Raw genomic sequence first — 22,022 nt, 5'->3', positions numbered from 1 at the left:
TTCTACTTGATTATCTGTATATAATGGGACCTGATGCTTTAGAAGCACTAAGATAATAATGTAATTTAGCCTCCTAATTCTCCTGTGGAGTAGGGAAGTTGTGTGCTCACTCAAGAAATAAGCAGCAGAAATACCTAATAAATTAGGTGAGCGGCTCAGGGCTATATATGCTGTTACTAAACTGTGAAATGAAACCCAAATCTCGGTCCACTCTTCCATCCATTACACTATTTTAAAACACATATATGGTAGCAAAATCTTGGGAGATTTAAGGCTTTATACTTACTGGGCTGGATGGTGATATTTATCAAACATGAGGGAATGTTAGCAAAATATATTAAAAATATTGGAGAAGGTAAAAACTATTTTTTACAGCACTTACCTAAATCTGTTAGGTTGTTACCTGCTGTTCAATTTAAGAAACACCTTTGAACTATTTTTACTGTCTTTTCATTTTCTGTCACTCACAGTTAGAAAAAGACCAGTTCAACAAAACATGACTGCAAGAGATACCAGCGCCAGCTGGGGATACTACAGCAAGTGCATAATTATAAATGAACTAGTTTAAGGACAGGAAATCTGTGGAACAGCTTTAATGACTGTCGATTCACAATTATCAAGGCATAGAAGGAAGGTCCTCATTTCTCCTCAAGACCCTGCCCTGTGTGGCTGAGGAAGCTAAGGTCAGCTTGAGATGACAGGACCCTTACCTTGAACACAGTGTTAATATATTCCTTCCAGCTGCACAGAACCTGTGATTTGCTTGCAAATTGCAGAATTCCCTCTCTAATCATTTCTTTTACAGAGAACTGTCATCTCCAGGAACGATAAAATATATCATTGCTTGACATGAGTATACTTAGAATTCTTGATTGTACTTGGAATTCTAATTTCTTTAATAATTTCCCAGTGCTAAAATAGAGGAACATGGCCTTCCGTTCCTTGGATTTATTATTTCATTGGAAGAACATGGGGAGCATTCCTAGTAATACCATCTTGCATTACAACTTAATGTTTCTCAAAAGATAAACTGAAAGTTTTGCTCTTCCTACACCTTGCAAGCTGTCTCTTGTAAAATACAGCATCTTTGGTTCACTTAGTGTGCAGCTTTCTGCTTTCTTTGCCTTTGGCAAGTGCAATAATTCAGTGCTGTGCAAGATTAATAGATTTCAAGGCCAGGAGGGATTAGTGAGATCATTTAGTTGGGCCCTCTTTAGCACACCGACCACAGGATTTCCCTGAGTTAGTTCTTGTATCAACTCTTATATCTGGAGTTCACTAGAACATACTGTAATTAAAAAATGCTCCAGTAGTGCAGGATCTTTGGTACCCTTGGTAAATGGTTAGGCTGCTTAATTACCTTCATTGTTAAAAATAACCGTGTCCTATTTTTTCTCTGAATGGATTTATCTTCAGCTGGAAGATACCAAATCTCATCGTTTATTTGCCCAATAGACTGAAGAGCCCTTAAACTTCTGTTCCTTGTGCAGCAGTTATCAAGTCACCTTTTTAAACATCACATGCCTTTATAGTAGGGAAAAATATACATAATATTGTTCAGTGGTTTTCATGTAATTAGAGATAGGATCACAGGGTATACAAAGGGAACGACATGAGAAACTTAACACTGATTTTTCTGACTGCAGAGGATGCAACAGCATCACTTTTTGCTTTGCTTTCAAGTTTAATTTTTAATACAGATATTATTAAAACAGAATTAATTATAATCTCAGCAAAAAACAAAAATGCAAATGAATTAGCAATCTGGTTCCAATAAGCATTTCATGGTGTAGAAGACTGCAACATGTTATCATTAGGAAGACTTTGGTAATGACTGTGTTGGGTGCTTTTCTGGCTGAGCTCGGTCAAACATTCACAGCAATATTTACATTTTTGGCTAATGTCAAAAATGCTGGTCCACGTCTTTACCTGTTCTTGAATACAGTCTTCTGATAGAAGGCAGAATTGTTTCTTTGCAGCAATAGTGATACCCACCCACAATTCAATAAACAAATACTCAAATTGGGCTTATGGCTGTATTGGAAGAAATCCATACCTTTGGGTAAAACAACTACAAACAGTAAATAATGGTTCAGATTTTCCCTTTGCTCTTTTCATTTTTTTCTCATTGCCTGTTGAAAATTCTCAGAACTATCAGAACCGATGAGATGGTTCCTATTTTTTGTCGTCAAGCCCAGAAACACCACAAGATTCTCAACAATTAAATCCAAAAAAATGTAAATTTCTGAGTTACAAAAATTGTGGACCTTAAATCAGCTTCCTCTGTTATGAATCAAGATGTCCAAAAAGATGCTAAAACAGGATCTGGGGTATAAAAGTTGATCTCCATATATACTATAAGTTGTTAAAATAATAATAAATCATGCATATTTCATAGCATTTTCTATGAGAGTTCGTCAAATACTTTCCAAATATCTATCAAACGAGTATGATAACACATCTGCAGGGCAGCAAAGTGTGGTGATTTCCATTTTAGAGAAGAGAAATGAGACACAGAGAAGCCACCTGGCATTAAAAAGGTGATGCTGGAAAAGCAATATGGATTTGCCTCTCCCTTCTGTGCTTTGAGCGACAGTCAACATCATCTCCTCCACAGGCAGAAGTAACTGACTTTGTTAAGCACAAACTTGAAAATTTGGCTTTAGGAATACAAAACGTGCCCCAAAGCCAAAAAATAAAACCATTTTGCTCACAATGGGATGCCAACAGTGTGAAGAGAAGGAGTAAATAGACTAGGAAGAAATATTTTACAGCTCTCTTCTCCCTCTAGAGATTGAAAGTGCCTTTGGGTATTGACAGAAATTTTGCATCTTCCATTTATGGTGCAAATGGCCATCTGTTTCAACAGATTGTTTAAAAGAAATGGAGCTGTGGGCAATCTGTCTCCGAGTTTAGAGGTGAACAACTAACTTCATTTCATAATCAATTCAAGCAAACAAGATTTGCCTAATTTTCAGACTGCCAACAGCGTGCTACAGAATGCCTGCTCTTCTTTAGATTCATTTCAGGGTGGGAGAGGGACATAAAAATGTCCCTCTAAATATGTCAACATATTCTGCTTTACTTGAGTGCCACCCTCAGGAGTGGATGTGAAGTGAAGGAAAGGTTACCTGTCAAAAATCCTCTGAGGCTGCATCATGCTATACATAACATGAGTCAGATGATCTTTAGCAGCAACAACTTCTGGAGGAGGATCATATTTATTCACAGCAGCAACCTGTTTCCAGAGGGCAGGGGCAAAAAGAAAAGAGAAGAACAGTGATGTAATTGTTTCCAGCTTCAATATGCTACTCGGATCACTATGAGTAATGATGGATTCATATTTATGAGGGTCAGTTTTTGTGTCTGGCTTGCTTATAAGGATTTCTCTACATAAATCTTTTCAGGAGATTTAAGCAATTTGATAGCTGGATGGAAGGCAGCCAGAAGGAGCTCACCATCTTTAATATATTCAACCTTTTATTGGAAGGAAAACAGGATGCCGCGTAAGATGCAAAGTAATATTCCTGAGGTTTTTAATTATTCATTAACTTGCCTCCTCTCAGCGCTGGTGGAAGATGCCAAACTAAAATCCATGGGGACTGATGGCCTTCAATTATTCCTCGGAAGAGGAAAAGAACAGGCGTGAAGGAAGCAAGCAAACTGCAAATTCCTCCTGAAAACGTGTTTCTGTCTTTCCAGGGAAGAGGCATCAAACTAAGACCCCACGGACACCCTTCCCCTATTCTGGGGAAGGTTTTATGGAGAAAACTGACCTGTAACGGGCTGTATTTTCTATGATTAGTACTACCCTTCAGAAATAGGCTAAGAACTACTAGCTCACTTCACGTAAACCATGAAATATCAACCCGCTGACGCTAGTGGAAAATATTGCTGTAAACTCTGAGGTCAGGTCCACATTAGCAAGTAGCAGAGTGTGATAGGAGAAGATCTTTAAAGCAAAATGTTTAGTACTCAGGGCATAATGTCCACGCTATCTATCTTTTGGGGGAAGGCAGCTTATTTCCCTCTAGCTGTAGACCAGTTCTGTGGTCTGAATTAGTGCCTAGGAGCACATTAGGTGCATCCTGGAGCACATTATCCTGTCTATTTCAGTCCAAAAGGAGCTGTAAGGCTATTCTGCAACAGGAATCATTCTCTACAACGTGGAGATTCACTTCAAAACTCCACTTCCCATCTAAACTAGAACATCAATGTACATCCATTGTGTGCTTCAGGGAGGGAGAACGGTTGCTGACTCCAAGTTCAGTCTGACAAGAGAATTTATGAGGCTGGAGTCCTAAAATAACCCAAGGAGAGGATTTTCTGAAATGGCTTTAACCACCCAGAAGTAAAGTGGTAGTCTAGACTAGTCATCTAGGCTCTCTTTGATAGCTTATGGAGAAAGAGAGGTTTCCTGAATATATTAAATTTTTATTGGAAGGAAACCAGCCTGTCACATAAGACAGAATAAAATCAACATCTCAGATAGATGGAATAAATTACAGTCTGGCATCATCCTCTGTCTGTATGTGTATATAGCTAGAGCTGGGCCTTAAAGAAGACTCCTAATACTCTTGCAAGTAAAGTTAGGCCTGATTAATTTTATTTAAATCATTTTACAAGGCTATTTCCCTAGAAATTCAGCCCCAACTGGCAAATACTAATCCCAATAGTTCTGACATGGCTTGGTCCCAAGTAATATATATTGCAAACAAATTATGGAAAGAGTACAAAGCTTCCGTTCCAACAGGAACTTTCTGTAACCAGTCCCAGCAGTTATTTCTTGGGAAAGGATTTTACAGTGAAAACTGTATAGAATGGAACTGGAAATGAGCAGTTATACCAGGCAGAATCTACTCTGCAGCATAGAACACTGAGAAACTAACACCAGTATTTGAGAAGTGGCATAGGGGTTACCACTTCATAGCATTTCATGGATACAGCTAATGGGTCTAAACTAGGAACCAGGGCCTTCTAAGACTGCTAAGCAATATTTCTTCATCAAAATCTTCATTGAATTTGTCATGGTGTCTAAATTATGTGAGATTTGTGACACTCACATTACAACAAATCTCTTTTGCATATATAGCTTCAGGGAAGTTGCTTGTGTTTTCATTCCTTATTTAGCAAAATTCCAGAAGGATGCAGTGTTTACATACCTTTTCTTTCACTGAAAGCTTCTTGCAATCCAGTTCTGTTAGCTGAAGCAACATGAAAATCACCAAGAGCCAATAATCCGTTTGCTCCTGAAGGACAAAGTTTGCACTTTGACTGGAAGTATTCAGCTCCATCAACCTAATATTTAATTTCAGCTCCCTGGAATTAAATTGACCTTAACACTGCAACATAAAAGGCTTTTTACCTTGCTGAATGTCAATACATGGTACAAACTGCCCATTCCCTGACACCAGAATCTAGTTGCTTCTGCAACAAAAACTAACACTTGCTCAAAAGCCTGCAATGACGTTGGCCAAAAGGTTGAGAGAGGAAAAATCACCTTAAAAACCACCACCTACTTGAACACCAAGTTAGACTGTTGGAGAACTTTAACTTTATTATCTCTACTGGGATTAAGTAATAAACTGTGATTAATACTTCTAACCTTAGAGGTACTCCAGGAACCTTAGAAGAGAATTTGCATTTTGAATTCTTCCGTATATTGGCTTTAGGTCAGAGACAATAAAAAAGAATAATTAAAAATCAAATAAAAACTGACACTGATAATTCATGAAACTTATTAGTTCTGAGAAAAGTAAGGACCTGTTAAACCAATGAAATTCAGGTAGTTGCCTTGAAATGATTTTTGCTTATATTTTTATCAGTTACTAAAACCATAATTGAAAGAAAAAAGGCATATGTAACCTTAAATCATGATCAAACTGCTTGGGAGAAGGTCATCTAAAAATGAAAAGGCTGTCACATTATGGAGGGGCAGGAACACACAGCCTGTTTCAGGTATTTTTCATGTTATTTTTAGTGTACGCCACTGAAGAAGAAAGTAATATTCTCAAGAAAGCCAATATAAAAACTGGCAACTTACCTTGAAACAGGAACAAGTTAAACCTTTAACATTTTTCTCCCCTCTGACATTGCAGATCACTGTAAAGTTCAAGTATAATTGAAAATACTGCAAAAGTCAGGATAGAATCATCTTCGACCTCTGGCATCATTCAGGACAATTTATAAACGCAGAGTCAAAGTCAATATCTCTGATAGTTGTAAATAGGTTATGATTGATAAAAAAAAAGATTCATAAATTCATTAACTAAATTCATAAGCTAAATTCATTAACTGGGTAATATTATGGGAGCCTTAAAATAGGACTGAGAAAAATGCTAAAGAAAAAATAAAGAATATTCATATTCCAGAGTCATTTTTGTTTTAAGAAGTAATAAATTCAGTCACTACTGAGTTACTTTGAGCTCTTCCCATGAGCAATGAAGTATGGACCTGTAAAGTAAATGAGAGGGACATCCTTTCCCAGACACTGCATTATTAAAACAGGACATAATGTGTATACAAAGTATAAATGGATTCACAAATGGAATTAAACAAATTCATGCATCTATCAGATGGATATTAAACACAATGATTCAAATGCAGCTTTGGTTCAGGAATTTCCCTGACAAAGTTGGGAATTATATGATAGGGGAACCAGGATTTGGGAACCCTCACCCATAGTTGCCTTGTTTCTTGTTCTTATTCTCTGAGAAAACCTGTTACGCTCAGAGAGAATAAATTAGGCTCAATGGAATGGTCTGACCCCAAACTGCAGTTTTAGGTTCTTATTTTTGGCTTCCTCTTTCCTTTTTCCTTACCTGTACAGGATTTTTTAACAGATTTAAAACTCTGAGGAGAGGCAGATCTTCAATATATTCAAGCTCGCCCAGCTCAGCAATCTAATTAGTGACAGAAACAGAGCATAAATCAGCAGCAACAGAATCCATGATAACTATGGGGGAAAAGAAGCTTTTTATGCCCTAGTCTTAAAATCTGGACATAAAAAAAATCATTATACTCACAAAATGGGTATACATGTTAACTGCATTCAATAAGGCACTTCTAGTCACAAAAGGCAGGATGTCAGCTGGAGAAGCAGTGTAGCACAGACAGTCACTTTAAATCACCTGCGTTTCTCCAGTTCTTTCAAATGCCACGTTTAGCTTTTATGTGGCAGCTGTGCCTAAGTGAGGCAATTCTGCAGTTACATTTGTGCTCCAGTTGAGCAAAAGGAGAAAGTTCTCCTAGGGAAAAAAATAGCTTATTTTCACCGGAGCTCTAGTTCATCCTGCCTAACTTGTGGCCTTGGGCTGAGGAGCATCAGCACCGTTGTTCTTCTCTCCCTGCAGGTGCAGAGGGTGATGCACCCACCAAAGGTCTCATGTAGCCAGAGAGGAGACCCTACTTGGCTGCCCTCCCAGGCTTATCAGATCAGCATTCAAAGTTAGGTGAGATTCAAACAAATTTGCACGCTCAAAGTCACACCAGAGGCCCTCATGATGGACCAACAAAAGCAAAATGCACCACAGGGAATTAACTTGCCTGATTTCAAGTTAGCCCAAGCCAGCCACTTAACCAGCCTTTCTAATCAGTGGAGAGAGGCAGATCCAGACATCATCTGATCTGTGCTAGCCTGGGATGAACTGTCTTGTAGATATACCTGTTTTCCTTCCATCAACAATGCCTGAGCCTGGGAGACTTCAATCCTTAACTTTCAGACATATTAAATAAGGTGTTTAAATATATAAACCTCAACCATACTCTATCCAATATGCATTTTGAGGTAACGAAAAGTTCTAACTAGCTAAAATGTCATTTGGATGGATTTTGGAAAGCCACATTTGGAAATCAATGAACTTATATATGAGAGATGAATATATCAAGCCCATTTTTGAACAGAAAAAAAAAAAGGCATTTTAAGATTGTTGTGGGTGGTAGTGAACTGAAGTATTTCTGATCATTCTGTGATGGTTAGAAAAATTTCCTTCCTATCCAAAATGTTCCGCCAAAGCTCAACAAACCTTCTGTATCAAATCCTGATCTAACATTTTGGTTCTCTCTTTATATGAGAGTAAAAAAAAACATCACACACCTTTTGATTTTGGACATTTTAATTTATCATAGACTTCGTGTTTGCCTTACCCATGCTGATTTAGTGCTGCTATTAAATTTTGGATATTTTTAGTGGGTCATGATGTACATGCTAAAGCCCAGAGAACAGGCACCATGTCCCACATGATGATTTAGTGGCAATACTAAAAAGAAAATAAGTAACAGGCTGGGTCAAATGGCAGCATGTGGGGTGGTTCCAGACTGAGGGGCAACTCCACCTTGCACATTCCCTGTCCTTCCATGGAGACAAGGAAAAATGACTGTTCTGTCCTACGTCTTTTCCCAGCCAACTCTCCAGAAAACCTCAGAAAACTTCAAAACTTCAAATTTCTGTTCAAAATTTCAGAAAACTCTTTGGAGACCTGCAGAAAATCTCATCCACACAGGCCTCCAAGGACGCCAACCCACTGACACCACTCCCACCACTGCTAGAGTGGCTTAATGCAGCTTTTCCAAGCAGATGAAATGAAAACGTGACGTTTAACAAGTGTTACTAATACAGTCTTTAAGTTATTCCGTAGACAAAAAGAGTGAAAAAGCGGTTACTCATTAAGTAGTTTCAATAACATCATTAAAAGAGACAAATTTTGATGAGGCAAAATTAATAGCTTTCGCTTGCTATAAGGAACAGTGGAAACTACACGAGGCAGTGGAAGTGGCATTATTAATGCTAATGACAACCCTACTATTAGTTGGTTTCCTGTCTAGTGCAATTTTGAACATTGATGCACCTTTAAATGTCAGCCTCAACACAGTGTGAGAAAAAATATTCTGTGCATTGTATTAATTCTTGTAAATGAATCTTGAAAGGAGGAAAATGACAGAAAATGTTCGATTCTTGGCTTACATTGTTATCTCTTATTTTCTTAGATTTCTCATATGCAGATTTGCCTTTGATGTCAAAATGATTCATGAATTGACGATCTTTTCTTTGGTTAAAGACTCTGGAAGCTCAGTATCTAAAGGATTAGGTATTGGCTTTCAAAATTCAAACACAGATGAGTTGGAGTATGTCATTATAGTTCCAGTAAACATTCTGCTGCATAACAAAAGTCACTTTATATTAGAGTACATTCAGTTCTGCATGGCAGGTAGTTTCTGACAGAGTTAAGAAAAATCTGTGGTCATGAAACTGGGCTGAGAGCTATTACCAAACTCTCCTGGGGCTTGGCAGTAAAAAAGCTGGGATATAAGTAAAGAACCTCAAGGATAATCAAGCTTAAAAATCTGCACACTCATCCCCACTGTATCCACTCGAGGGAGCACTGTCAGTTCTTCACCTGTGTAAGCACTAAACGCTCCAGAAGTGATACCTACCCAAAGATAAACCCTTCTAAGATGTTAAATGAGACCTGAGAGTACAGTTTTAGTCAATATGTGAAGCAGCACTGAAGCGAAACACTAAAGGAAAAAATGTCATCTTTTCTATTGCTGTAGGGTTTTTTTTGATTAAACCTTCAAGAGGCTGGAATTTTGGGGGGAAAGAAAAAAAATGGATGCACTCTTAGAAAAACATTGAGCTTAGTATTAGTATGTTACCTGGTTATCCTCTAGATTGATCACCTCTAGTAGATCATGTCCCTCCATACCTTCTAAACTAGTTATTTTATTGCTAGATAGGTCCAGATTCTGTACAGCTTTCAGGCTTTCCAAACCAGTTATCTTCTCAATGAAGTTAGAACTCTAAGAACACAAAAAGACCATAAAAAAAATCTTTATAAAGTTTTACAGGTGTGAAGCAACATTTCAGGGAAAGACAAGTAGAGACATCCTCCTCTCTAATCACTTTATAATTAAGAATCCTATTACAAATAGGCCTTTTATGCTTTAGCTCCACTTTTACCTTGAGATTAACTGATTAACTTGTCTTCAACGCACCTCAACTGACTACAAAAAATGGTAGTGAAATAAAGAGCTCTGCTTTTTTCAAAGCTGATTCTGGCTAGAGGCTCCCCTTGCCCCTTGACAAATTCAAAATTTAGAAAATATATATGCACATAAAAATCTGGAATATATATACATACATACATGTAAATTCACTCTGTAATCATAAAGTTATATTTACACTTATGATTATGGAATAAATTATGAAAATATAAAGACAGAACAATATAGTACAGTCTTCTTGTGGGCAATCTACAAAATTATCTCTAGACTGTGTCAGTTCATCTCAGTGCTCAATGAAGGCAGACTTTACATACTGTCAGTTACAACAGGCACAGAAATATTTCCCAGAAAACTCCTTTAAGTTCATTGAGACTCTTAACACAAAAAAAGACCTCAGGTTTTGAAAACTTGTAACCTGTCATTGGTTTACGTTCTTTCCAGAGAGGGTACAAGAGGCAAGACCTGCATTTCTAAGTGGACAGCAGATGGCTTCATCTCTCAGAGCCTCACAAATCATCTACTTACTCCTATAATCAACTCCAAATAGGTAGAGTCTGTACTAATCTTTGTCCCTGTGACAACACATACCCAGATGGCCTCTCAACGTGGTTCTCTCCACATAACCTTGTGGGTTATATTCTTCCATCAGCATCACCTTGTGCTGGAAGCTTAGAAGCCTCATATTCTATTAATAAATATTTAGGAACTATTGAAATAAATAAAGCATCTGACTCTAATGTTAATTCAGTTGCCTGTCCTTGACATTTTTCCTGACTTTTAAATGTTTAATTAGGGTTATTAATAGCATTGAAGCTCTCTTTCCTCTTCCTGTTTTTTGTTAGACCTCTGTTTAATAAGATACAGCTCAGAGCTCTGGTTGCAATAGGTGCACACAGAATTCTGTGAACAAAGGTATTTGGTTTGAAATCCTCTTTTTCAAAGCATAAAATTCCTAAGAGTCCAGTTCATTAGAGCTGTGCTTGCTATTTTTCGCAAACACAAGCAGAATTGAGGTTTTTTTAGTGTAGCTAGGCAGGATTTACAGTTTCAGAAGCCTTTCAATCCAAACTCCTGACCTCACTCTCCTTTCAATCAAAAGTCTCAAGGGGCTGGAAAAGAAAGTTGAATCAGTGTGAAGAGAGGGGGTATGATCTGCTCCCATGAAAAATGAGAAACTGTATCTTACTCTAATTAGTGAAAGAAAATGTTACGCGAAAATCTATCTATTTACATAATTTCCTACATGACTGTCTACTTAGCTAATTAAAAAGGACAAGTGGTTGTGTGTATAATCATATCAGTATGTAAGACTCAAAAGTGAGGAGCATGTTTGTATCAGAAAGACTCAGCTGTTAACTCCAAAGCATTTTACAAAACAGATAACCACAGAATCACAGAATGAATCCCAGAATGGTTGGAGGTTGGAAGGGACCTCCAGGGACCACCCAGTGCAGCCCCTGCTCCAGCAGGGACACCCAGAGCACGGGGCACAGGGTGGCATCCAGGCGGGTTGGACATCTCCAGAGAAGGAGCCTCCACAGCCTCTCTGGGCAGCCTGTGCCAGGGCTCTGGCACCCTCACACCAAGGAAGTTCTTCCTCACATGGACATGGAGCTGCCTGGGCTTCAACTTGCACCCATGAGCCCTTGTCCTGTCCCTGGCCACCACCCACAAGAGTTTGGCCCCATCCTCCCTACACTCTCCCCTCAGGTGTTTGTCCATGTTGCTCAGATCCCTCTCAGCCTTCTCCTCTCCAGGCTGGACAGGCCCCGCTCGCTCACTCTTTCCTCACACCACAGATGCTCCAGTCCCTTCAGCATCTTGGTGGCTCTGCGCTGGCCCCTCTCTGGCAGCTCCACGTCCCTCTGGTCCTGGGGAGCCCAGAGCTGCCCCCGATGCTCCAGGTGCCTCCCCAGGGCTGAGCAGAGGGGCAGGATCCCTCCCTGGCCCTGCTGGTCCCGCTCCTCCTGCTGCAGCCAGGAGCCCTTTGGCCTTCTTGGCCACGAGGGCCCGTTGCTGCCTCCTGGGTAACTTGGTGTCACCCAGGACTCCCAAATCCCTCTCTATGGAGCTGCTTTCCAGCAGGACAACCCCTAATCTGTACCGATGTCTGGGGTTATTCCTGCTCAGGTGCTGGACCCTGCACTTGGCCTTGTTGAACCTCGGGAGGTTCCTCTCTGCTCAACTCAATCCTGGAAGAATTATTAGGCCTGTAACAGATGAGGAGATCGAGACCCAGAATTTCAAAACTTTGATAAGTGATTTTGTCAATCTGAGTTAATCTTATCCACTAAAAAGTGAGGCAGAATTCAGTTTTATGGCTAAACGCATAAGCAAAGACCGCTGAAGACATTATATAACTGAAATATAAATATATTAGAATATAATAATGAACGCTATCTGAATATATTACTGAAAACACACTACTGTCCACGTGATGATTATTTTTTCCTGAATACTGAAGACAAACAGTAAAAACTACAAGGGACAAGCAGGTTTTGATGGGTACAGACTGTAACATATTCTTCTCTATATCAATTACTACAGCACCGATAAAAAGCTTTAAAAAATTTATAGGATTGAAACAGAACATTTCTATTCTTAAGTAAGGGATTTGCTTTACATAAAATATTTATATATGTGCTTAAATGTACTTGTTGCAAATATGAGCATATTTCTATGCAGTGTTTTCATATTCTATGGTTCTAAAAGCTAATTAAATACTTTTAGAATGATTATTACAGGGTAAAATCTATTAAAAAGTAGATTATTGTATTTTATAGCAATTCAATTGCACTAAAAATATTTTTCCCTGTGATCCTAACAGCAGCAACCTCTCTATTGATAGTCCTTCCCATTAAGTGTGTCGAAAATGATTTTTAAAGTAAGAGTAGGTATTATTAAGGAGAATTTACAAGCATAGAGCTGGGGAACACTGAGATAAAGGACTTCCCAAGCCTTGTCAAAGAGCATGACACATCCAGCCAAGCACAGGCAACAAGAGAGAGGTCTACATTTCACCTAGTTATTTCTGTCTTCGTAGTCAGCAGAGAACCAGGCCTGATGCTTCTGGTGTTGACAGAGATGTTTGCAGGTGGATCAGAAGGACGCAGTGCTCCAAGGGGCCGTTCCACTCCCTTGGCTTTGGAGGCAGCAGAGAACACCTACCTTGGATGGAGGTGTCTACTCTGCAGACTCGTGAAACCAGAGGAGAGAAATGCCACCATGAATCTAGAAATGTAACTCTGATATGTTATATTTTGAGGAAAAAAAAAATGTAATTTTGCTGCAAAGCCGCAATACAAAGCTTTCAGGCTCATTACAGATTCTTTAATAATACATGAAGTTCGCACAAACTCCACTCGTTTTCTAAAATGAATGTAGCCTACTCAGTCTTCACTTTTCCCTCTTGTACCTTTGCTCACTGCTATCATGAACACAACTTTGTGTAGATTTTTTTTTTGTACTGTGGGAATTGCACAGCATGGATAATGTAACTTCTTGCATAGTGACAAAGCCTATCTATAGCAAACGCAAAATATATTTGGAGAAATTCAAATTCAGCTATGCAAGACCCCATGCAACTTGGTTGGTTCTGGACCAGACAACCTCCAGGACACCCTTCTAACTAATGATTTCATTCTGTGATTTTGTAATAATTAAAATTTCTCCATGTTCAATATTAAACACATTTTGAAAATTTATTATGCAATTATGTATGCATTCATTAAGGCACTAATATATTGATAAAAGACAGACAGGAAAACAACAGGAATTGATTCTTCCTTACCAAATTCAGTATTTTGATAGGTAAGTTTTCAAGGCCACTGATTGCAGTGAGTCTGTTGTGTGACAAGCTAAGATGAATCAGACTATGGCACTTCTCTAGTCCTCTTATCTCCTCTATGTTATTAACTATAGAGAGGTTTCTGCAGTCAAGGAAAATAACCAAGTAAAAAAAAAATAATCAAGTAAAAATAAATAAATAAAAATATTAGCAATAACTAGTAGCTAAATTAGCCAATGCAGCTGGAGCATCAAGAGCTGGACATGAAATGTTTATGGCAAGGAATTTTAAACCCCAGCTGCTCATATATCCTCCCCTATTCTGAAGCATCTGCCTCCTTTTTGTACGGAGGCAACTTTTTGTGGTGCTGAGGGAAAAGTAGTCACTCAAGCCAAAATGTCTTCAGATTTAATGAGGCACTAACCGTGTTAGCTCAGTTGTTTAATACAGGCAAATGACTAAAATGTGCAACCACCTTTTTACCTTTATGGAGTACTTAACACAGCTGCAAAATTACCTTGGCCTCCAAATATTATCTAGAATTTTCCCAAGTAATAGAGGGCAGTAGTATCAGGTGGGATTACTACACTCCAAGTTAGACCTGTTCTGTACTGGTTATTGGAAGGGGGAAAGTGTCCCTTACATTAACCTTAAAATCAAAAATACCACTTAAAATAGGTAGGATTTTTCTGGACAAACACCTGCTTAACATAACTATAAAGATTCCTTAAAGAAATGCACATTTCCTTTGACAACCTACCTGTCTCAGATCGCTCAGGATGAATTTCAGATGTACCTGTCTCCCTCCACCGAACTGAAAACAAACTTTGACAACTCTGGGTACTAGATTGTTTGGTGACTGAAATTAGGTAAGAAGAAATCCACCCCTATTTTAAGTGTCCAGACTGGAAACACATACATTAAAAACAAGAAAAATATTTGGAAAAACAGCCCACCAGAACGCCTTTAAGCACAGCATGCATGGCACACAGAGAAATGCACCGAGAGAGAAGAAAACAATTTTCTTTTAACTGACTTGAGAGAATGAACTCTACTTTCCAAAAGGGACAACTGAGTTTTCACTAAAATTTCTAGACTTACTAAGCTGTGGACAAATTATCAGTTATTCTTCTCTCACTCTGAATGGTATTGCAAATCCAACCCAAATACAAGCTTAGCCAGGACAAATATAATCATCTTTAACACAGTTTTTGCCTGATTGCACTCTTACATGGGACTTAATTTTACACTCGTACTAAGCTCTACACTCACAGGCCTAGACGGATAAGGAGAGGATGAGAAATGAGCCTCACACTAGGCTAAGGCATTTAAAAAAGAAGCCAAAACCATCTGAAAACACTAATATTTGACAGATATTCATTGATCTGCATTCAGAAAACAGGCCTGTTCCTCTTCCAACTGAGAGGGAAAATTTGAGTGAACAAACAATTTGGGTCAATATAAATGAGATTATAACAAAAAGTCATTTGCTGCCAGTAAACAGCAGCGAATGACTTTTTTTTTAATCTCATTTATATATACCAGCATGTTCTGAGTCCAGGAGGTTTAAGCATCAACATGATGCAGCAAATTGCTCAGCACTAAGAACTAACAATCAATTTTAGCCTCTTAATGGGCCACTCTAATGCTTTGTCAGATATTATTGCCCAAGCTGCCTCCTTGTTTGGTTTGGGCAGTTTCTTCCTTGAAAATTAATTTATAATCCTGTCAGGTATATTTTTGTCTGCACCTGTCAGAAAAACTTACAGTGACCTTACCATCTGCATCATAATTCACTTAAATATGGGAAGAAATGTTTAGTTACTGTCACTGAGCTAATACATGCCAAACATTTCCACCATTGGATGCTATTTAAAATAGTTAATTCATTTATGATTACAAAGAACAGCTTGTTTGGTCTGTCATGTATCCTGTGAGGAGTGCTTGACACAGGCTAGGAACAGTTCCACTTTGCTATTCTAAATTCTGCACTTCTAAATTCTCAGTTTTAGAGGGTCCTATTGCAGTTGTGCGCATGGAACAGTTGTTCTGCCCATCTTGCTGGAATCAGTGCAAATGAAGAAATGCTGCTGCATTCAAACCACAGTCACCCACAATCCAAACCTCTGATCTTTTCTGCCTTTTCTTTCTGTCATGTGGTTTTTGCTTTGCAATTGAAAATTAGACTTGCAAAGAGCTAGAGCCACATCACAATTTTCTGACAAGAATCGTGTCACCTGTATGCCTTGTAGAACGTGTGAACAATGTAATCTAGATGCTCTGCAGAAGCATTATCTGTTCCTACATGAAAAAGACGTTGTATTAATATCCTTTGATAATGGGCTACTTCAAGGACAAGAGACAGAAAAAAATTGCTGCAACATTCTACTGTCTTCTCTTTTTTCAGAGCAAAAAAAAGTCAGGGTATAATTTCTGAGGCAAAGAGAAAAGGCAAATAAGCCTTCAGGAAGGGACTGTAAGTAAGGCAGCGTGTCGATGTGAAATTACAGAAGACCTTTTAAAAAAGCACAAGGGAAACTTCAGGGAGACTACAAGTGACTGAAAAAAAATTGCAATTCGCCTCTTTATCTGACTTCCACCAGAACAATGTTTCTCGTTCTCAAAAGAGGGTACCACAGCGAGAGCAACAACTTCCCTCCATGTGTGCAGACAACAACATCCTCCAGGAAGTCTTATGTCAGTTAAAGATTCTCTTCACTATCATTTAATGGGTTTGTGGGCCCTTTATAGGTCCTCAGCTATGTCTAAGATTAAACCACACGCATTTTGCCATTTAAGGAAGCTTACTGTTCCAAGTTGATTTCCTATTAACCTTTCCTATATACAAATATTGGCATTTTTCTTTTGATTACTGTTGCAGTTTATCTCATAACTCATAAAAATACGACATCTGGCTGCTCAAGGAGTTAAAACACATTTCACATCCCAGTGGAAGGGGTTATGGAGAGGTCTGCATTTGTTCCTTACCTTTGACATGTGAAGACAGTGTGACCTATCACTCCTTTAGTTTTACAGGATGCAAAGGAGGGGTGGTGTGTTCCTCTATAGGCTATCACCTTACATATATACACAAACACCTTTAACATCATGCACGCTTTATTAAATTAAGATTGGTTTCACCATTAGAATTACAGCTGTGATGCTGCTTTTATATAAAAACCTGACATAAAAAAACACAAAGAAAACATGCACCTGTTTGAAACAAACAGTCTTCAAAAAGTAAACAAGCAATTTTTCTCCCATTCAGGTTTCCATAAAGGATACAGTCCAATAAGAGTTTAGTAAGTGACTGGTATGCTGATAAATCTTGCATTTTAGGTATTTGATTGCATGAAAAATCTACTTCCTAAAGAAAGAAAAAAAAAAGACAAAGTTACTTTCTGTCTTTTCCCTTTACAGATGGTTTCTGAACCTAAACAGCTGTAACATTAAACATCTGATCAAGGGTGTGGAAGAAGTAAGAAGATCATTAATACTAATAGTGGGTGAGACAAACAGAAAGGCAGAAAGGCTCCTTTTTCCAGTTGAATTTTGGAAAGTTCCAAAGCTGTTCCTTTTTCCAATAATATTGTCATGAACAGTGCTGGCAATTATGCACACATATATTGTAAAAAAACAATGGGGAAGACAAAGAAATAAATTAGGATAGTATTTTGAAACAACCTCCTGCTTCTTATAACCCAAAGTGAGTTATATGAAAAGAGCATCAAAAAGAAGACTAGCATATGGCTACATTTTAAATATATGTTGCACTATTGTAATTGCTGCCAGTCAATTTGTAAGGTGGGTCAATTTGTAAGGTGCCAGTCAATATGAAAGGTTTGATTAATTCTGCAGGAAAAAAACCACTTGGCCAATGCTACCTCTGGCTAGAGCAGTCAGCTGTACAATACACTTTGCCAGGGCATGCTGGGGTTCAGAATGAGAAAAAAGGACCCAAATGTGCAATATAAGTTACCAAAACATTGAAAAGAAGTATTAAAATATCAATGAAGTAAGAAAAAAAGCATAAAGAAAGCATAAAATTAAGCTTTTGCACATATCCAAATACAAAATCTAAAGTTCTTTTTGAGAACCACCTTGAATTTAATCCTAACAAAATGTATTTCTTACAACTTACCTTGAGATTTTTAGGTGGCTTAAATACAAAATATGTAGTCAAATTGTTGTTGGAAGCATTCAGTTCCAGTAAGTAAGGCATCTGACTGATACACGAAAGATCTAACAACAAAGCAAAATGCCAAACATAGCATAAGAATTCATAGGTAAATGCAGATATTATTGTGTGAAAATATGATAATGTCCACTAGCAATCAAGAATCAATTTTGGATCACAGCGGCAGAAAGAAACATTTAAAATACTGAAGTCAGATAATTAACATGTTCTAACAGAAAAAAAGAAGGTTTTTAAAACTTTGGGAGCGAGCCTTAGAATTATACTTTAAATCCCCATTATACAAACTGATTGCTCCATAAGCCAAAATGTAATTTTCTATTCTAGCTACTTCTAAAATGATAGAAAAAATACCTCTATCCTAATTTATTAATTATTGGAGAAGGATTTAGGACTTTAGTGAAGACAAAATGATCAGTTGCTATGGAAAAGTCCCTTCTCTGCTCAGGCATAGCCTTCACAGAAAACCTGTTAGCAAAATGAGCAGAAAGATATCCTGCCTTACAATAGTTTTGTTATTCATTTGATTCCAGTACTTCAAATGAAATGAAAAAAAAAGAATGAAATGAAGCAACATGTTGCCACCAAAACTTATTCTTTATGATGTAAATGAATCGGGGGAAAGGAGTACAAGAGAGTGAGAGAGAGAAAAAAATGGAAGATGGGTTTTATCTCGGTTTCTGTTTGTGACTATTCTAAATTCAGGACACAATTTCTTACATTTTATCATCTATGGGAAGCCTTGCCAAATGAAAGCCTAAGACTAACAAAACCATACCAGGCATAACTTCAAACGTTCTGACATATGCATGTGTTAAAATCTCAATTAACCTTGCACTAACATGCTTGTTTGCATTTTACTTTTTGATAATAAACTGGACAATAATCTTCACAATCCCATGGAGCAGCATATGCTGGTGCAGATGTAAGAGCAATTCACGTGTCATTCTCAGGAAGATGTAGCCATCGCCTCACTCTGTAGAGCAGAAGTACTTGCACCATTAAGATGTAGACCAGCCTTTGTGATATTAAAGCTACATGGTACACCGCATTTCGCATCTTCAACGATTTCACAACCCAAGAATTTATAAGTGTATTTACTACATACCATTAATTTTATTATATGAAAGTTCCAACTTCTGTAGGTGAACGTATCTGGAGAGAATGTTAATGTCACTTAGATTACGACCCTGGAAATACAGAGCAAAGGGACTTTAATAACTACCTGTATAACCTCAGCCTGCTCTTCCAAGGGACACACACTAGCAAGAGACCCTGAAGAGGTGCCTGAAGCTTCCTCCAGCCCCCTCTTAATGCTCCAGAACAGGATGACACATACAGAGAGAGAGGTCAGGCCTGTAGCCCAGTCACGAATGGAGAAACGTCAAAAGCAGAATTTAAAATGCAACCTGAAAAAGAACTACAGGTAGGGAAGTGCTACACACACACAATAAGACTGCATAAAAAAAAGAGAGGCCTACAGGGATTCATCTTTAACTAGACTTAATTTTAACTTTCCACCCAATAGACGCTGAATGTGGCATTCTCCGTCTTGTTCCTCTCTTTTTGCTCCAACTCACCAAAATAAGAAGACTCATTTTCACAGCTGATAAGGTAAGGAAAAATCTTATTGCTGTTGCCAATAAGAAGTGAAAAAAAAAAAAGAAAAAAAATAACACAAACCACTACAGACATAGCAGTTGTCAACAGAAGCCATGCTGTGTCTTGTCAGAGGCCCCATGTATAAGAAACAGAATTGACAGGTAGAAACAGAATCTGCCTCCTGATTTTTCTTTTTTTTTTTTTTTTTTTTGGCCAGATCTGTTATTTGCAGTCAAAAAGGGGAAACCTATCATCAGAGCAGCATTTTACAGTAATGTTGCTTGTACTTACTGGAAGGGACAGATGAAGATAAACATAGTCGATACCAGGGGCAGAGCGTCCCAGTTTGTGCAGACCCTCAGCCACAATGTCTTCATCCAACACTCCATCAAACTGATCCTAGAAAATATCAAAAAAGGTGGATTCAGGGGAAACTTGGAATATAACTCAGAATGGGGTTTAAAAAATGACCTCAATTACTCCTGTCAGTGGTCCAACACCCTGCTAAGGCCAGACACCACAGGAGAAAAAAAAAAAAAAAAAAAAAAAAGATAAGTATAGTCCTCAGAAGAGATTAACAGGAACATGTTTTGTACTAATTCTAAATAAACTCTAAAATTCTAAAACTAAATATTTAGAAAGTTTCCTGAAAGGCTGAGGTCAGCTTTTTTTCAACATTTTCTGTTTCTTTGCTTAACCTTGTGGCTTAAGCAGGACTTGTTCTCTGGGATACTGAGCCATGACCCTCCCATTGATTATGGATGTTAACACCGCAGCAAATTGCCAGTAACACATCTCCAGCGCTGTACCCCCACACGCACACATCCATGTTCCTGGTGGCCCTTTAATTCTTTTTTTCAGCATGAGCAGCTCGTGCTGCTCTTCAGAGGAAAGTCTTTGCCAAAGAGGCTAGTTGACAGATGGCACTAATGAACCAGTGCGTAGGTTTAATGAGAAAATAAACCAATGGCTTGTGAAATTCCTATGAGTTGGGAGAAGTCACACAACGAGCTCTAATCTAGGGACCAAGATAAATAATTTTTCAAGCGTAATCATCCAGATCTTAACACCTACGTGTTACAGCAAATGGAGAGCATGGATATATTTCCACTAGGTAAAAATATTAAGCGATAATGTTGTGACACTGGGCACTTTAGAGCCCAGCAGAGCAGGCAGAACAAATTCACTTGTACCCAGGGACTTACTGAGGCCCAAGGTTGGACACATGCAGGACCAGGAGGTTTAATTTGGCAATTCATTTGCCAGCGTATCCCTAGGCTTGGCACAGTGAGGAGAGAGACCTGGAAGCACCCTGGCTACCACAGGGATGGGAAGGGACCCTAAGGAAAGGCTGAGATGGGGAGTAGGGAGAAACAGAGACTGACCCGGCCTCAGTTTTGTTCCTGCTTTGGATGGGAATGAGGACCCATCACTTTGTGCCCTCATCACTGCTCCCTTCTGCCCCTTGCACCCACAGAAGGGGAAAAGGGCCCTTCCCCCATGGACATCCCCCTCCCCAGACAGCTGCATGGGGCACTGAGCTGAACCTCCACCGGCTCCTCTTCCTCCTCTTCCTCATCTTCCTCATCCTCCTCGTCCTCTTGTGGAGGCAGGTTGAGCTGTGGCTGTTGGAGGCCAGCCTCATCCTGATGCCTTTCTGGGCTGTCCTTCTGGGAAGAGGGATGCTGCAGGGGCACCTGAGGAGGGGGAGACAGCTCCATGGCGACGCCCTCTCCCCGCTTCTCCTCGCCCTCAGCCATGGGCTGTGTGAGAAGGAGCGAGGACGGAGCCCGGCCCCTGTCACCCCTCAGGCCAGGCCGCCGCCATCTTGTTTACTCTCCCGTCGCCGTGGAGACGGCCGAGGCGCCGCCCTGTGGGGAGACGGACTTCGCGCCATCCGGCACAACCAGCCAATAGGAAAACGCCTGGCGGAGCAGTGCAGCCTGGGAGTTGTAGTTTCCCACAAGGGGCCGCGCACGCCCCCAGCAGTCAGTTCGCAGAGCATGCCGGGAGTTGTAGTCCTCCCCGCAGGAGGGGGCAGGCGCCATTTCTGTGACACGAAGCAAACGAACAACTTTGAGGGCAGAGGCATCCATCCGCAAACCCAAACGGGCTTTGCTCAGCGGCTCCATATAAGGGCCGTGCAAGGAGCCCATGGCATGGCTGACTGTTTTCTGCTGGCTCTTTTGGCCAGTGGCCAGTTCTGGTTATTGGTGTTTTTGTCTGGGAGGTTAAAGGGAGGGCTGGTTACTTTGGTCATTCACCCTGGGAAGCTCGGCCACCTGTCCAGGTGATGATTTGGGGGCTGCTTAAAATGTAGTAGTAATGTGTTTCCTTAAAACAAAATGAAAAAGCCTATGTAAAAATATTTTTTTAAAAAAAAATTATATATATATATATATATATATATATAAACACACACGCACATATATATCT

At 39.2% G+C, this 22,022-nt stretch overlaps 1 protein-coding gene across 1 annotated transcript in view; it reads right to left on the bottom strand.

Annotated features, from left to right (window-relative positions):
- Positions 1-21,363, bottom strand: part of LRGUK (leucine rich repeats and guanylate kinase domain containing) — a 47,932-nt gene extending 26,569 nt beyond the window's left edge. Inside the window, exons 1-10 of the mRNA XM_088531783.1 lie at positions 21,134-21,363; positions 19,878-19,985; positions 19,093-19,174; positions 17,931-18,031; positions 17,075-17,156; positions 13,793-13,917; positions 9,655-9,798; positions 6,822-6,902; positions 5,163-5,249; positions 3,132-3,238 (exon numbers count right to left, since the gene is read on the bottom strand). Of these exons, the coding sequence (XP_088387909.1) occupies positions 3,132-3,238; positions 5,163-5,249; positions 6,822-6,902; positions 9,655-9,798; positions 13,793-13,917; positions 17,075-17,156; positions 17,931-18,031; positions 19,093-19,174; positions 19,878-19,985; positions 21,134-21,346 (1,130 nt within the window). The 5' untranslated portion in view covers positions 21,347-21,363. The remainder of the gene's footprint in view (positions 1-3,131; positions 3,239-5,162; positions 5,250-6,821; positions 6,903-9,654; positions 9,799-13,792; positions 13,918-17,074; positions 17,157-17,930; positions 18,032-19,092; positions 19,175-19,877; positions 19,986-21,133) is intronic.
- Positions 21,364-22,022: the final 659 nt, after the last annotated feature.

The sequence above is a fragment of the Tinamus guttatus genome, unplaced genomic scaffold (genome assembly GCF_059628265.1).
Source record: "Tinamus guttatus ecotype Peru unplaced genomic scaffold, ASM5962826v1 Tinamus_guttatus_pri_ptg000434l, whole genome shotgun sequence".
Classification (NCBI taxonomy): Eukaryota; Metazoa; Chordata; class Aves; order Tinamiformes; family Tinamidae; genus Tinamus; species Tinamus guttatus.
This window is presented reverse-complemented; position numbering and strand designations above follow the sequence as displayed.